At 32.3% G+C, this 17125-nt stretch overlaps 2 protein-coding genes and 1 pseudogene across 4 annotated transcripts; 1 reads left to right on the top strand and 2 right to left on the bottom strand.

The window, feature by feature from the left end:
• Positions 1–128: 128 nt before the first annotated feature.
• Positions 129–6121, top strand: LOC111292289 (Serine/Threonine-kinase). 2 transcript variants are annotated; one of them, XM_022884586.2, is made up of 14 exons: positions 129–464; positions 873–911; positions 1012–1065; positions 1200–1263; positions 1586–1644; positions 2292–2416; positions 2616–2675; positions 3353–3411; positions 3580–3659; positions 4386–4424; positions 4632–4694; positions 4784–4831; positions 4934–5062; positions 5699–6121. In XM_022884586.2, exons 1-14 carry the CDS (start codon positions 300–302, stop codon positions 5744–5746), a joined length of 1032 nt encoding a protein of 343 aa, XP_022740321.1. In that variant the 5' UTR covers positions 129–299; the 3' UTR covers positions 5747–6121. The 2 variants fall into 2 exon arrangements, with proteins under 2 accessions (XP_022740321.1, XP_022740322.1); XM_022884587.2 differs by lacking the exon at positions 2616–2675 and having other exon boundaries at positions 162–464.
• A 1010-nt stretch (positions 6122–7131) lies between these two features.
• Positions 7132–12274, bottom strand: CPR5 (protein). 2 transcript variants are annotated; one of them, XM_089766365.1, is made up of 6 exons: positions 11718–12223; positions 10787–10843; positions 10651–10686; positions 9794–10507; positions 8613–9158; positions 7132–8063 (listed from the first exon to the last, which is right to left on the bottom strand). In XM_089766365.1, exons 1-5 carry the CDS (start codon positions 12204–12206, stop codon positions 8631–8633), a joined length of 1824 nt encoding a protein of 607 aa, XP_089622491.1. In that variant the 5' UTR covers positions 12207–12223; the 3' UTR covers positions 7132–8063; positions 8613–8630. The 2 variants fall into 2 exon arrangements, with proteins under 2 accessions (XP_089622491.1, XP_022739926.2); XM_022884191.2 differs by lacking the exon at positions 7132–8063 and having other exon boundaries at positions 8400–9158; positions 11718–12274.
• A 1913-nt stretch (positions 12275–14187) lies between these two features.
• Positions 14188–15636, bottom strand: LOC111292402 (nuclear transcription factor Y subunit B-3 pseudogene; annotated as a pseudogene).
• Between the last annotated feature and the right edge of the window lie 1489 nt (positions 15637–17125).

Here is a 17125-nt window from a genome sequence, read left to right as displayed (position 1 = left end):
AAACTTTTGAAAATAGTTCAATCAGCCCCCTCAAAATTTGGTAGACCACCGCGTTGGATTGACGCTCACAAAAACCACAAAGCGCCTTCGCCCATATAAGTACACTTTTTGTGTGATATATTTTCTTTACCCTTTAATCTCTCTCCCTATAGATTTTGAATCCGGATCCACCGCCATCACCCAAAATAAACACTCACCCCTCTTTTTCTCCACAACCTGCTTCGCCATTGCCATTGCCATTGCCATTGCCATTGCCATTGCCATTGCCTTTCTTTTTCTTCTTTTCTCATAATAATCAAATGAGGAAGGGAGCTAAGAGAAAAGCCGCCTCTCAGAAACAAGAGGAGAAGGAAGTAACGCAAGAGAATCAGAAGGAGAACCATAAACCTGCTCCCAAAGCTAAGCGTGCTAAGACCTCCAAGCCTCAACCCGAGCCTGAGTACTTCGAAGATAAGCGTAACTTGGTATACAATTTCTCTGCATTGTTTTATTTTATTTTATTTTTGTTGAGTCGAACTTTTTAATTTGTTGTTTAAGATTGCTTTTAGGGTTTTTCTTTTATGAGTTTACTGCTATGGTTTGTTCAATAGCTGAATAAATACAAGGTTAACAGATTTAGGTTATAGGATAAATTTCTTAATGCTGTTGACTTTTTCAAACTCGAATTCTGAACCGTTAATTCTGGATAACACCGCGGTTAAAAATTTAAATTGTGTTAGGAGCTTTGCCTTCTTGTATGAAGATGAAAGCTGAAATAGATACAAATTTGGAGCTTAAGTTTTATTTATTGAGATAATTAATGGGTAAAAGTTTTTCTTTGTTATTGTTTTTTAAAATCTTTTTGATGAAAATTGCCAATTTGCGTTGTGCAGGAAGATTTATGGAAAGCTGCATTTCCTGTTGGAACAGAGGTTGGGATTTTGAGTTTCTCATGTTGAAATTTTTGGTTCCTCTTTTTGATGAATTTAAGTCTTGTTGCTTAAATTTCGTTTTTCTTTTGTTGTGTGGCAGTGGGATCAATTGGACACTGTTTACCAATTCAACTGGAACTTTTCGAATCTAGAAGTGAGTTGAAGGATTTTTTTCGCCTTCTCTTTTCTCATTTTTAGTAGCTTGTTTGCTGGTTTTATTTTCCCCAAGTATCATACAAAATTTGGTTTAGAGCTAACTGGATTTTTTGCTGTTGTGTTTTTGGTCAGGATGCATTTGAAGAGGGGGGAAAGCTATACGGAAAGAAAGTTTATCTCTTTGGTTGTACGGAGCGTAAGTAGTTCAAAGCCTTGGCCCTAGTATTTTGCACCTTTATATAGACAATTTTTTATTTTTTGAGGGGAGAAAATGGTTTTTTATGCCATTGGCTGCACTATCTATTCTATTGTTATTTACTTTTTACCGTGTGTTAAAAAGAAAGAAAGAAAGAAAGAAAGAAAGAAGGAAGGAAAGACAGTTTGTGTGCTAGGTTCTTGATTTGAGTTAAGTTCCCATAAATTTTTGTCTTGAGTCATGAAGTTTCAATTTCTTCTGACCTGTCCTTTTTGTTCAGTCATCACAGTTTATTAATTTTAGTCATTTTCTGTTTGTGCAGCTCAATTGGTACCTTATAAGGGAGAAAATAAAGTCATTTGTATACCTGTGGTTGTGGCTGTAAGTTGTCTAACATGGTTCTGAAGTGATTTTAATGTTTGTAATGCAAAATTGATTCAAGTGATGTTTCTTACTTCTTCATTTGCATGCATACCACTTGCTCATGTCATTTTAAAATTTTGCTTTGACTGTTCAGTGTGCCTGTTCCTTTGAGGTGCAGTGTCAAGCTTAGAATCTTGGAACTTGGGGCTTTTGCCTCTTGGATAAATGATTTATTCACTTCACCGCCATAGGTGTGGACATGATTTTGTCACACATCGGCTTTTGATGACCATCTCAAAATACATGTTATGGAATGGACCATTTTTCATATATTTTATTTTTCTAAGTGCAAAAAGCCATCTCAATCTATTATATTTTTTCTCTTGATGGAAAGAGTTACTCTGTTGTTGCTTATTTAATTTGGACTAAATTATCAACAGTCCAAAATGTTGAGAGTTAAAATCTTCGTACTTCAGTTCAGTTTTCTTTTATAATTAATTAGTGTGCATCTTTATTGTTTTGGCAATGGTTTATTATTTTCTACGACTACAATGACATAATTATTTATGGTTTATGAGATTGATTTGTTGAAAATAGTTGTTTCCACTATGATCTAGTTGTATTTTCTTACTGGTTAGTATTTGACTTTTAGTGCTTCTTTTCAGGTTGTGTCTCCTTTCCCACCTTCAGATAAGATCGGTATTAACTCTGTGCAGAGAGAAGCTGAAGAGATTATTCCCATGAAACAAATGAAAATGGACTGGGTTCCATATATTCCACTTGAGAATAGGTACTCAATTTTGATCTTTTTTGTTTTGATAAGATTTAAAGTTAATCTTTAAGGGAATTATTTAATTTATTCGTCTATATAGTTGGCCAATTTGATAAAATGAAATATTATCTCTTTTTTTTTTTTTTCTATTTCTTTTGAGTTTGAATTGACTTAGAATCAATCTTTGAGGTGATTGTACATTTCGATTCCTCTACAGAGACAGCCAAGTCGATAGACTGAGATCTCAAATATTCATCTTAAGCTGTACTCAAAGAAGGTACAGTGTGCACACTAACACTTACAACCCTCTTTAATTTTTTTTCTTTTGCATGAGATTGTCAACTAGAGTCAATCAATGTGCCTTTATTTCAACTGTTTTTGTCTGAGATTGTCAACTTGGCTCACATATGCTTCCCTTGGTTCTTTCTAAAAAAATTGCTATATTAAGGTAGACTTGTATAATGTGTGTGTATGAGGCCCAGGGTGTAGGAATGAGGTTTGCTTTTTCTGAGAATTGTCAATGGATTCTTCAGCTTGTTGTTGTGCCAATGCTAACAGAGTTCACCAAATGAAGTGCCAAGACTGAAGTTTCAGTCCTGCTTGTTGAAAATAACGATGTAATAGAACTTGTGGTCATTCACAGAGGCTTCAACTCTTTCTTATCAATTTGCATTTCTAATTTTTGGACCCTTATGGGTTTGTGGTTTCCTATTGAAATTTCCATGTATGGAGAACAGTATTTAGTATCTCTGCATATGAGCTAAGTCCATCATTTGATACTTGTTTTAAAATTATCGGTTTCTGTCTTAGATAGATTGTAAAATTATTTCAGGGCTAGCTTATGGGCTTCAGATTTCTTTCTCTAGATTATATCATCTCTCCCTGAATGTGGGTGTGTTTTGAATGCATGCATGTATTTTGGGTTAACTTATGTATTTGAAATTCCTTCTGCAGGGTTGCTTTGAAACAAATGAAAATAGATCGTCTCAAGAAATATGAGTATTGTCTGCCTTGTGAGTTCTCTAGACGTTTTTGGATCATAAATTGCTGTATTATGCATTAGCTTTTACGTATGCACCTTATACTGATGACTTGTCAAAGAGGAAAATATGGAAAAAAAAAAAAAAGAAGGAAAAAACCCTTATTTATTGCTATGTTGTTTGGCATACCTCTATTGACAGATTTCTACCAGCCTTTGAAGGAAGATGAGCTTGAACAAAGCACTGAGGTTCAAATAATTTTTCCAGCAGAACCAAAGCCGGTAAGGTTTTCATGCTTTATGAGAAAATTAATTGTGACTGGCACTGGACTTTCTGGATATTTATGGGTGGATGGAGTTGATTTTAGGGTTTGAGCTTGTCATGCTTTGATAAACGAACTGTTGCATTCAGTGTAGTTGAAACCACCATTTTAAGACTCAAGGCACTATAAAAGGTGCTCTTATGGGTGAAGCAAAAAGCTAATTGCTAAAAAGATTCACACCATACACTTGTGCATATGTACTTATGTATCTATGATACTTCAACAGTTAAAACTTGGAGGCTTGAAGTTCAAACCTTATGGAGGCTGAGGTTTCCACATGTACCAATGCATCTTTTATACTTGTAAACTTGAAGTACAGATGAATTAATAAATATTGAAAAGTTTACTCCTTTGCCTGATAGAGAGATCAAGCATTAGTAAGCATCATTACTCTAGCTCTTAAGTTTCCTTCTCTGACAGGCATAATCATGAACTGTCCATCAAAAGAAAATATACTCAGTAAAAGAAAATAATTGAAAACAAGAGGGGAGCTTATTTGAGCTGAGCCTTGCACATTAATAATATCCTTGATAGAGGGGTCTCTGGCGCTTTTGCTAGATTGAGTTGTGCCTTAGTGTCTAGGCACTCTTTGACTACACTGCTTGTAACCATTTTTATTGGGATATCTGAGGCAGCTATTCTGCAAAGTATTATGTAAATTGATACATCCTTTCTGTTCTTGCAGGTTTTTTGTGAATTTGATTGGGAGTTGGATGAACTTGATGTAAGACTTAACTCTTTCATTTTATGTTATAGTTAAATTATTATGATTTTTTTTTTTTTGTGATGTTTGAATTATGTGAATGGGTAACTTGGAATTTTTTTCAATTTCAGATACTTATGCAGTAGACTTTAGTCAATCATTTTATGCTTTGGCTGTTATTTGCTCACCTTAGGAATTTGGGACTAAATCATATCTACCAATTTGCAGGAGTTTACTGATAAACTGATTGAGGCAGATGAATTAGATAAAGATCAAAAGGATGCCTTCAAGGTGAAGTTCATTTGAAGATCCACCAATAAATTATGGATTTTATGTATTTCTAACTACTATTTCAACCTGTCATGCTTTTGGTTTTGTAGGAGTTTGTCAAAGAGAGAGTTAGAGAAGCAAAGAAAGCTAATAGGCAGGTATATTATCGGTGACATGGCTTCTTGACTTGTAAAGATATATTTGGTTTGGGAGAATGAATTTGGGTAGGCTGATTAATTTGGCCAATTCCATTGATACAGGCAAGAGAAGCTCGCAAAAAGGCCCTTGATGAAATGAGTGAGGAAACTAAAGCAGCATTTGAGAACATGAGATTTTACAAGTTTTACCCTGTTCAAACTCCGGATACTCCTAATGTATCAAATGTTAAGGTAAGGTTTTATGAATTACTGCTACAAATACCCCTTTTTTCTTTAAAAAAAGGTATTTTTTTATAATTATTTAATTTATTAATTTGTTTTGTGAGTACTATTTATTTCTCATACAGAAAGTTATTTGTGTTAGTTATGAGCAGATTTTTCTTTATAGGTAGTCATCGTGTTCTTATCAGAGCTTGTTACATAATAAATTAAGGCCTTTTGATTTCTTGTAACATATTATGATTAGTATCACATGGTCTGCTTTAAGATTCTGAATGGTAATATTGGCTTGAATGTTTTTACCTGGTAAAGTTGGTTTTAAGTTTATTTTGACCGAATGGACTTGATGGTGCTATGGTTTATCAAATATGCTGTAGCACCCCTATATTTTATTGGATTAATTTTATCCCAGTTTTTTCATGATGTCAAGTTTATCAATAAAATAATTCATCTTTGCAGTGTAACGTCTCATCTTTAGTTACTTATCCACTAAGATCATGCTTCAAGAATATTATCTTTAGCATTCAAGATGTCGTATTTATATTTTCAGCTGCATAGACATAATACATTCCCCATTACTAATTTATTTAGCATGATTGGCGAATTTTTAAAGACTCGATTTCATTGTTTGGTGGTTTTTCGTTGCAGGCGCCGTTCATAAACAGGTATTACGGTAAGGCTCATGAGATTCTCTAATGGAGCTTTCATTCAGGATCTAGCATAGTTGAGGGATGCTCTAAAGCCTGCTTCGGCTTGCAATAAGTAAGAACTTATTGTAGTTCTGGTGCCCCATCGCAGCCAGGTGTCTTAGGTGACAAATTTAAACTTATAGCTCGATAACTCTTTAGAATAGGAGGAATTTGTAGAATGCTCTGGTGAGGTTTTTCCAAAAAATTTTGAAGGATTTCTTAAGCTTAAGGTGCTTAAAATCCCTCTACAGATTATGTCTTGGTTTTACTCTGATCCACCCTAGCCATCTTTTGTTCCGAGGTATTGTAATAATAGCATTATATAACAATTCAATTCTATGAACAAAATCAATGAAAAAACTAGCCAAATACTCTTATGTTATATCTTTGTGATTTGGTGGATCTAGAACTGAGAAATTTTAATAATCATCCAAAATTTTATTATTTTATTACAATTAATAAAGTTTTTAAACATTTATTTTTATCAATTGAATTTTTATTAAATAAAAATTGATTAACTAACAACATTCATTTTTGTCTAGTAGAGGATTCAATTGAAGTGAAAATATATAATTAAGAGTTTAATTAGTTGAAAATATATGTTTAAGGATTAAATTAATAAAAATAAAAAATTTAAAACTTAATTGGTTGTAAAAAAAAATTAAAAATTTAATTGATTATTAAATTTTTGTTTGAAAACTTTTTTAATCTATTTTACGTAGCAAAATCTGAGTTTTGACCATGGCAGAAACAAGTGAAAAAGTGAGACATGATCATTGTACGCTCCGTGTCAGGTGCCGTGCGTTCTTTAAATTAAAATCTCGCGTTTGTGTGATACTTAGATTATTTATAGTCGACATCAGTCTTTTACGAGTTTATTATTTTATGAATAGCTAAATATTAATACTTAAAATTGTTTACTCGTAAGTTTTTTTTTTTATTTTAAATTTTCATCATCATAATCAACTTATGATTTTCAAGTGATTTTGAACACTTATCTTTATTTACAGACATTAAGATTTTGATTAAGATGATTTTGAACATTCATATTTACTCATGAACATCAAAATCTAAGTCTAGAGCATCGATTTATCTAATTCTTAAGGGTACATAATTTTAATTCTTATGATATTATTTTATTTTGACACGATGATAATTCAATATCATGTTAACTTATATTATACGCAAGCTCTTGTGCTTAGATCTCAAAGATATAATATAAAAATTGATCAGCAACCAATTTTGAGCTTTTATATATTAAAATTTTAGCCTTTAATCACATTTTAGATTATTTGCACACATAATGAATATTTAACATATGAGGGTCTAACAGGGTACCTTTACTATGCAAACATAATCACATGATCCTTTTGACTTAAGGAGAAAAAATCGAAAGATAAAACGAATGTTATTGTCTAAACTCATGGTTCAACGTAAAAGCGAAATATGAGATTCATCAGTCTCAATAGTCTTTAAGTTTATTGTAACCTGAAAAGACACAATACCACACTCGTAATCCGACGATACCCATCCACCTAGATACTATGTGTTTAGTAATAGCTCACTTCAAACTGTCTACTAATTAAGAGAGTGATAAAGAGTTGACACTAATCATTTTTTATAAAAAGTATAAGAGTTTTTTCGACTATCGTTTTAAAAACCGTAAAACTATTTGAAATAAAAACACTTTTTTTTTCAATCATCTCAAGATCTTTTTTCAATCAATTCAGGTCCTATGACCTTTCTCTTTATCATCATAATTTCAGCATTCCACTCGTTACTTCACTAACCCACTCAAGAGTGTTTGCACATAGCTTCAATCGAGCACCCAACTAACTCCAAGGCACCGGTCCACTAGCTCATACTTGCTCACGCATCTTGAGGTTTAAGGCTCACAATGCTCGCACACAATATCAATAATATGTTCCTGTTTTTAAAATGCCTGCACAGCTCCAAGACCACTGTCCCAACCACAGTCTCATCCATTGCTCAACTCAGGGTCAGTTACAGCAGAACCGAGGTATACCAGGGTCTGACCATGACACTCGCTTTTGCTGGAACAGGGACACTCGTGTGTCTGAATGAGCAAAGATCAAACAGTCTAGGGCAAATAGAGAAACTGAGACAGGATTGGTTTTGAGCGTTTCTAATTTGGTGGACTTCCATCAATGATGCATTAGCAGTGTTGATAAAGATTGGGAAGGAGGACATGCTGCCTTGGACTGGGTGGCACCGAAAACCTTCAGCAATTGATGCTTACATGGACTGGATGGGCACCAATAGCTTTCAGAAACTCTTCCCTGCTGTCATGCACATATGATAACCTACAATATGATTAAAGTTTTAATAATAATTATATATAAATTTAACGAAATAAAAAATATATTTTATCTTTTTTTATTGACTCAAATTATGATATAAAATTTTTATATAAAACATAATTTGCGTAAGTAAATTTTAATATTTTACATATCATGAATACAAAAATTACCAGATCACATTCCATGGAAATTCGGAGAGAAGGTAAAAATCCTGATGAGAAAAGGAATGGGGTGCAGGGCAGGGGAAGATTTTTCTCCCCAAATTACTGATCCCCTGTTTTGTTCATAAGACAAAATTCTCATACCAAGAACAAACGTCCTTACACAGAAGGCAGTGACTGTTTTCATAATTTATATAAGTTTATTAAATAATGATAATAGTACACTAGTTTTGACAACAATTTACGCTTCAATGATGCCCTTTGAACCTCAAACCTTTTTGTAGGTAAGAAAACACCTGCTGGACATTACACTCTAAAACCAGTTCAAAATAATTACTCAAAAAGTTGAAGGATAACCTCACATAAGCACTTTAAAATTCACAGGATTCACCTTAGCTCTCCACAAACTCTAGATTCCTTCATCGTCATTTAAAACCAGCAGCGAGAAGTGATCTTTCCACTCACTCAGGCTCGCAAAAGGCGTAAGACCACATAATAAGGGCAGAACGAAAAGCATAATAGAATAGAATAGTGATCTCCGAATCCAGAACGGAAGCAGTGTGCTCTGTGTCATCCCTTGTGATAAATTAACAGGTCCATGAAGAATGAAGAACAACACTGATGTAAAGACATTAGAGAGGAAGTGTAACAGGCATAGAATCTCCCAGTAGAAGAGCCAACAATATCCATTTCCTCCCAAGGTATCTACACAGAACTTTCCAGCCAAACCACAAGCAATTCCTAACAGCAACAGTATGAAAGTAACTGGCATTGTCTGCTTTGAAGTTGCTGAACGTTGTATAAGCAAATAAGCTACTGCAAGAATCATCAAAACACCAAACATCATTCGGCTTACAACTTGAACCTGACACTTGAGTGTGTGGAACCCAAAATTGAAAGATGCCACTGGCTTTGGGATCCACCAGGACTTGGTTTCCTGAAAAAAAAAATCAAAGCATCATATAAAAAATCTGAAATGTTTAAAGTGATCTTAGAGGGGAAACATCATGAAGAAAAAATAATTTATCGTGAATGGTGCGATAATGTCAGGCACTTATCATCAAGAGATGAATATTGGAACATATATTTATCTAGAACATAACAATGGCAACAGATTAATATTGGAGATGTAGACAAGCATCAAACTTAAAGATTAATTGTTATCAAAATTGGTGTAGGAAAAACTTGTTTTATAAAGTCAACTGAACACTGATGTTAGTTCCAGAACCTTTCACCATTCATTTGCCCCATAAACCAGAGACTCAATTCCTACAGGCCTAAAAGCTACATGAATTTTTCATGTATAGTTACAAAGTAAGCAACTATGATAATTCACTCAAAAAGCAGAAATTAGAAGATAAGTTTTCATGTGGTGTTGTTGAGGGATTACTTTTCATGGGTCTGAGAAACTAGTTAAGGAAATAATTACCAAACACATGAATCAACATTAAGAGATACCTAATTTAATGGTCAAACAAATCAAAAGAAATCAAAACACTGAACTTCTAATGCTCAAGCAAAAGTTGAGAGGCAATTGATCAAATGAAGCCAGGAAAGCGAGATCACCCTTACCTCAAGTGAAGGATTACAAGATGATGTAGCATCGGTAAGCCTTTTGTAAGAGTAAACATAAGCACCATACATAAGGAGGAATGACATGATGAGCAACCCAGCAACAAGGCAATCAATGCACTTTTTAAGTAACTCAGCATGTCTTGTGTCTTCTAGTTGGTTCTTGAACTTTTCAACTTTAAAGGATGCCTTTGATATACCCATTGCTAATTTTGATCTCTCCAGATGGTTTGAATCAAAGTTTAGAGCTAGTTGTTCCTCTTTCAACTTCAACTTTTTCATAGTAAGACCAAGCTCTACTGTCTTGAGGTCATTAGAACGAATTTGCTCTATAACTGATTTCTCAATTGTACTGAGCACTGACTGGCTTACAACAGAACCTGTGCTTGGATTGACACAAGCCAGTTGGTTTTCTTGTCCATGAATGGCAAGTTCCCGATTCATGAAATCAGTTTGGATATTCTCCTGTACCTCTTCATGGATATTCAATTGATTTTGAGTTGCAATGGAAGGCAGATCAACTTCAGAAGAGCTTCTATAACATCTGCTTCTGCTTGAAGTTTCATCTGAAGTAGAACTTTCCACATTATTGGGATTTGACAGATACTTTTCCTTGTGCTTCGTTGACTCATTAATCAACCTAAGAGTCCTCAAGGTGCTTCCAAATGATTTCTCAAAGTTCCTCACAAAAGAATCAAACTTGTCTCCGAAAACCTGTGGCCAAGTGGACCATAGAAGAAAAAGGCATGTACTTGATAAGCATCATTGGTGGTGAAATGCACATAAAAAGGCATGAGGAAACTTAACTTGTAAAATCAGAGTCAGTCGATGAGACAGCAGTTTAAAATCTGGCTTACATTGGCTAAAGATTCTCTGACAGCTGAAGTGCAGATCTGCAAGCATGAAGATTGTCTAACTTTGTTAACAGGCAAGACATTTTTAACTTCAGGAAAACAAACCAGACATAATCTTGTTAAAGAATTAGGACAATACCACTGAGAGATAATCAGGAGGCAGCCTTTCATTTGTGACATCTATCTTCTCCAGAACCTAGAATTACAAGGAACAATGTAAACATAACTGACCAACAATAATTTGTGAGATAAGATCTTTACAAAATGATGTAAAGTATAAGAACTGTCTTTTAAAAAATGTTGCCTTTTTTAACTTTGGGCTACAATTGCAGAAGGCCAAGAGGGAGAGAGGGATTCAAACTACCTTGAACCCTCCACTGCAGGATAACAAACCAACCAGTCAAAGTTTGGATTGTTAAATGAATGAAGTCAAAACAGATAAAACAGGGAGTTTTAGGACAGACAGATAGGAAATCATTTTAGAAACCGTGTAACCTAAAATAGGGAACCTTGTTGTCAGGCAAGACTTTAGAACAGTTGCCTTAGCCTTTGCCAATAGCCCAAATAGCTCTACATTGCAACTCAAGCTTCAACGTGCCTGGCAAAGAATGAAATACATCCCTCAACACCCGGCACTCCCTTTTGCTTGAGGCAATTGCAAACATAACTGATGCACTACATCAGACATCTATAAACGCAATGTCATAAGATATCCTCAAATCACCAAACTAGTCATTATTAAAATAATAAATCTGCCTTTTACAAATTCAAAAACATATATGAATTCACTAACAAACTTGAATACTAGGGAGCAGAGATTATTGCTATCCAAAAATTTAAACTTTTCCCCAAATTCTCCATTAAAAAACCAAAATTTAACTTCAAAATTTCCTAACTAAAACAAAAACCCTAAATTTCCACCAGAATTCTATCCTTAAAAGTTCAAAACTTTCAAGTCAAAAATCATCATCTCTAGCATATGAGAACCCATAAACAATAAAAAATTCACAATTTTCCATCTAAATTAGGGTTAAAAATTAAAAACAAAAAAGATTGAAACTTGATCGAACCTGAGCAACAACAGCCGCGAAGGACATTCCAAGAGGAAGCGCAATGAAGTCAACGTCACGAACCTCCGATCGCCGAACCGGACCGAACCGAACCCTAGGAGTCCGGCGTTTGAAGGACACGCGCATTCCTCTCTGAATAGAAGAAGAGGAAGAAGCGGAGCAAGAAGATGAGGTTCCGTCTTTATCAATTGTTTTCTTCATCTTTCTATTGATAAGCCGCCTTGGGTATGGAAAACGATTTTCGACAGCTGGATTCGAGTCATCATTGGCTGGTACGGTAGACATGCAAGCAGGGGATCCGCACGGTTGCAGAGAAACGGGACGAGAAGAAGAAGAAGAAATCTCGTCCATTGGAACCAAAAAAAAAAAAGATTTTGGCAAAATTTGAAAATCTTCTTTATTATAAAAGACAGTGAGAAGCGGCGTTATATGACGCCGTGAGAACCTTTGAATTTCGTCGCAGCGTTTTATAAACGTCGGCTTGTACATGAACGGCTGCGTTTTCTTCACCTAAAAGAAAAGGAGGTGTTTTTTTTTTTTTATATATAATTTTATATGCAAAAAAGTATGCAATTTTTTTTCTAAAAATAAGTTGAAAACCTTCTTATTAGAGTAAAGATGATAAGAATTCATAAAAAAGTAAAATAGGCTTTTTTATTTTTTTTATAAATGAACTCAACTTTGATAATTATTTATTTAAAATATCATATTAAATTAAATTTTAAAAAATATTTATTTTTTTTGGAAAGTTTGAAATTCAAAATTTATAAATTTTATAATTTTTTGATGTTGTTAAAAATAATGATCAAAATTAAATTTATTTAATCTAAAAAATGGATAATAAACAATTTGGATTTAATTAGTTTCTTTTTAAAACAGATTTGATAATTTTAAATACGATATGTTAATATATAAAAAATTATAAAAATGACATAATTTAAAATTTTAACAAAAAATTCATATAAGTTTAGAAAAAAAATGTGTTTGCATTTGACGTATGATACAAAATGTGCTACAAAAATTTTGTATTTTATATGTATTAAATACAAAATAAATATAAATACATGAATTAATAAATTAATTTTTAAATAAAAATATTTATAAACTTCAATTACATTTGATTGATATTTAAAAAAAAAAAAAAACTTGTTTAAAACCCCACTAGATTTATTCTTTTAAGCTCGTTTAATTTAAATATATCAATAAAATATTAAAAATAATTTTTATTAATATTTTAATATTAATTTAAATAAAAATAAATATTTTGTAATAAAATATTTTCACAAACGTAACTCAGACTTAATTTTTTTCCTCTAATTTTTCAGTCCTAATCGAATTAGGGTTGTAAGTTCAGCACGTAAACCAGTGAACTTTCATGGTACAACAACAACAAAAAAAATAAATTTAAATGTAAATTAAGCTTTAGAGGTGTACTTTCTTCATACATAAAATAATTTTTTTGATTTTTTTTTTCTTTTTACATCAACGTGTTTGATGAAAAGGTTGGTAAATATTTGTCTTTCCTGCTTATATTTTTGTAATTGAAGATGGATTTCATAGAAAATATTTTACCAACTGTCACATAAATTAAATGCATTCAGCGTTCACTAAACTTGCACCTAGAGAAGGCATTTTGATCCGAATTCTACAGATTCTAACTTGATTTAATTTTTTAAGGTTAATTTATTTTGTTTGAAAATCGAGTATTAAATCTGTTGGATGATAAAAAAAAAAAAATCGAGTTCAAATTGAGATCAAGTTTATCCTATCTTACTTGATATATATAAAAATTTATTTTTAATTAATTAGATTTATATTTATATATTTTATTTAATTTTATATTTATATTTAAAAATAATATTTTATTAATTTTAAATCAAATCAAATTGAATATAATTTTATATAATATTAAGTCAAATTAAATTCAGATATTAAAAAAAAATTAAATCAAATCAAATCGAATTTGAGACAAACAAAAATCTATTCCGTAGTGATCCGTTGCCATCCATACTTATACCTACCAAAATATTATTTGTTTTAAGCCAAAATTGACCTTCTTGGTGGCAAAATCAGTCCTGAATAATAGTTGATCATCTGAAGCAAAATAAAGGCAATTAATCTCTCAAACTGCCCTAAATCAACTCCATTTACTGACCTCAAAATATCTCTTTCCTAAAATTTTTGCTAGCCATTAGCCAATTCCAATCTAATGTTACAAAATAGTCGCATAATCTGTTAATTTGCGTGATCAAAATTCAAATCTTAGCTGCATGAAAAATCATGACAGGAAATTGTAAATCAGACAATTGAAACCTTTGTCTTGTCCCTCGGACATGTTATAGTTTCTTATTATGATGATTTTTGTGTCAAATTAATTTAGAGTAGAACATATATAAAATTAACTGAAATTCTCCTCAAATAAGCTTTTTATATTTAGTCATTTGATATAGTTAATCAAATTGAACAAAGAAAAATTAAATTCAACATATATATATATATATTAAAGGAAAAAAACAAGTAGGATTTTTATTTTTCAAGTTTTCAACAAGATACTACCAGTCAACCCTGTGAAGATGAGCTGCCATGGTTTTATTACCATTTCCATCTCCATTTTCTCGGATCATGCTTGTGTTGAAACCACCAGCTTTCATCAAATTCTCTCCATAATTCTGTGGATGAGTAACTTGAGCCCCAGGCGAAAAGAATCCACTGCTGTAACCCTGGAAATGATCTGGTGCGTTGGCTGATATGGCTGCATTTACATGATTGAATTGATTAGCCCCAGCAGCACCATGGTTGATTGCAGCATTGGTAGACGACTGATCTTCTTGTTCTTGCCTGCTAGCCATGGAATTCTTCTCTCCTTCAGTTTCCCTGTACTTGTTGAGATAAACCTTGAGAGGTCCAACATAATTCTCGAAACCCAGTGTTGTCATAGCCCACAAAAGATCATCCCCGTTTATGGTCTTCCTTTTTTCCCTTTGACACTTATCCGAAGCCTCACCTGTGATGAAGCTGATGAACTCAGAGACACATTCTTGAACAGTTTCTTTGGCATCTTTCGATATTTTTGCATTTGCAGGGAGGGATTTTTTCATGATACGACTTACATTAGCTATGGGGAGGAATCGATCCTGTTCTTTGGAACAACTATCCGAGATGTTCCCAGATGATGGGCTGCCTATGGGGCTGGTTTGGTTTCTTTTCCCAGCCATGAAGAAAATGATCAGAGGAAGGTAAAGCACTTAGTTGAAGAATCTGATGGAGGGGAGTTGGGAGTTATAAGCTAACAGAAGGGAGAGAAAGAAGCCAAAACATAAAAAAGTGGGAAGGCGGTTTGATGTAGACAGGAAAGGAAAGAAACAAGCACTTGGAAGATCAGAACCATGGCAAAAACAATGCTTAAGAAGTTTGGAATCTTAAGGGAAATTAAGACTGAAAATTCTTAAATGGGTTTTAAGGACAAAAATAAATAAATTATACTGTCCATAGAATTTTATATATGTCAAAGGCAAATCTTAATCAAACGTATGAAGTTGCTCTTCTCTGTTATTCCATTGTCTTTTCACGGTCCTTTCATATGTATTTTTCAGTCAAAACTTAAAACTCACTCCTGGGAAAAAGGAAAAATCCACGACCAACCAGCAAAAAAGCATATACTTTTTTTTCCAATATGCAAAAGTTTGCTCTTTTTTTTTTTTTTGCTGGTGAATTCTCTAACTGAATTTTGCCTTGTAGAATCTAATCTACCAAATTGCATGCCTGATATGACATTGGGCTTGACTGAATCAGTGTACAGCATATTTCCCACTGCTTATTGCTTGACACAATGTTCAGCTATGGTACCAATTAACACATTAAAATTTTCGTCCACTTAATTTTTCTTCTTTTTCTGTCTTCGAACTGTAATATCAGGTCCAAAATAATAAAAAGTTCTTAAAAATACGTGAATTACATGCTTATGAAATTCGTCTCATGGTTATATAATGATGTTATGTCCTTAATCTGCAAAGTTTTCGGGGGTGACATGAACAAATAACATTCATCCATTTTAATCTCGTCTAATTTTAGGGTTTTGTTGTTAATCATGGCAAGACTATGTCCCATTGCTCCTTTATATCCTCAAATCTAAATGAAAAATTAATGGTAATTATTAATTGCAATTGTACTTGTTGTGTTCTTCATTTGCAATAGAAACTTAATCCATGGGAGATTCAAATACATATTATTATATCAAAATCATATTGTACTAATGCATAGTCAGATCAAGCTGTGATATAGCAATGAATGAAAAAGTAAAAATATATATATATATATATATATATATATATTGGATTTCCTATACATTGAAGAGAAAATTTTTTTTTATGCAACATGAAGTTGAAGAGAACTAATAACCATTTCTTGTAAGTGCATTTTTTTTTCTTTTTTCTTGTTACATGTATATGACTAATTAAGTTAAAGAAAGAAGAGAGATTCGAATCTTAAACTTTATATTTCTTAAAATAGAATATGAGACTAATCTCATGGTTTTATAATTAAGGGCTGTAATTTCCTTTTTTAATAAAAAATCAATTGTCTTCATTTGTGTAAAATTAGTAAAATAAAATCATTTGCTCACCATGAAAGTAGTTTTTTTTTTCTTTTTTTTTTTGGTGTTTTGCTCTTAGCCAGCTTTTCTTCTTTATAGCATAGGGTTCCATTTCCATATATACCTACCAAAGTAATGGCAGAATAAAATCCTGAATATGGATTGGACATTCATGGAAGCTAGTGGCAGGGCATTCATGATCTTGTTGTCTTCATGCAGATATTTTGCAATTAGGTTAATTAATATGAAAACTTTTCTTGATTTGGACTTAGAGTTATTGTTGATCGATATATATTAGACTTGAATTCATGTATATGATGGGCATGGTATCTTTGTATTGACTTGATAGAAGAAAAAAAAGCATGCAAAAGGGAAGTTAGGGATAGACTTTGCACATATGCTTCACTTTTCTCTCTCTCTGTGCTTTGTTTTTGTGATCTTGTGAGATTCTCCCTATCACCGAGGTTGAAAAAAAAATAAAAAATATCGAAAATCAATTTAAAATTATAGTGTTCAATTTGATTTGAATTAATTTTTTTATTTGGTTCAAATTAAGTTTTAATACTATATATATATATATATATATTAAGTTTGGATTGGATTTGAGATTGGGATATTAAAAGTCGAACAGAATCGAAATTATATATTTTTATTTATTTATATATTTTTTAAATTTTTATAAATAAAATAATTATTTTATATATAAATTTATTAAATATATTAAAATTTTTATTAAAATATTATAGAAAAATAAAATTTTAAATTTTAAAAATAAAAAAATCGAACCAATAGAATTCAATTCAAATTGGATATAAAA

The sequence above is a fragment of the Durio zibethinus genome, chromosome 10 (genome assembly GCF_047325235.1).
Source record: "Durio zibethinus cultivar Kanyao isolate XHJ-2024 chromosome 10, ASM4732523v1, whole genome shotgun sequence".
In the NCBI taxonomy this organism is placed as follows: domain Eukaryota; kingdom Viridiplantae; phylum Streptophyta; class Magnoliopsida; order Malvales; family Malvaceae; genus Durio; species Durio zibethinus.
Note: the sequence above shows the minus strand (reverse complement) of the source record. Positions and strands in the feature narration are given on the sequence as shown.

Bases quoted from the DNA above. Each gene is read 5' to 3' on its own strand.
- LOC111292289 (XM_022884586.2), top strand. From the start codon at position 300: ATGAGGAAGGGAGCTAAGAGAAAAGCCGCCTCTCAGAAACAAGAGGAG. The intron at 1,066-1,199 runs GTGAGTTGAAGG...GTTTTTGGTCAG, and splicing joins GGAACTTTTCGAATCTAGAA to GATGCATTTGAAGAGGGGGG. The intron at 4,695-4,783 runs GTGAAGTTCATT...TTGGTTTTGTAG, and splicing joins ATCAAAAGGATGCCTTCAAG to GAGTTTGTCAAAGAGAGAGT.
- CPR5 (XM_022884191.2), bottom strand. From the start codon at position 12,206: ATGTACAAGCCGACGTTTATAAAACGCTGCGACGAAATTCAAAGGTTC. The intron at 10,844-11,717 runs GTTCGATCAAGT...TTGTAATTCTAG, and splicing joins TCGCGGCTGTTGTTGCTCAG to GTTCTGGAGAAGATAGATGT. The intron at 9,159-9,793 runs GTAAGGGTGATC...TTTTTTTTTCAG, and splicing joins CTTGTAATCCTTCACTTGAG to GAAACCAAGTCCTGGTGGAT.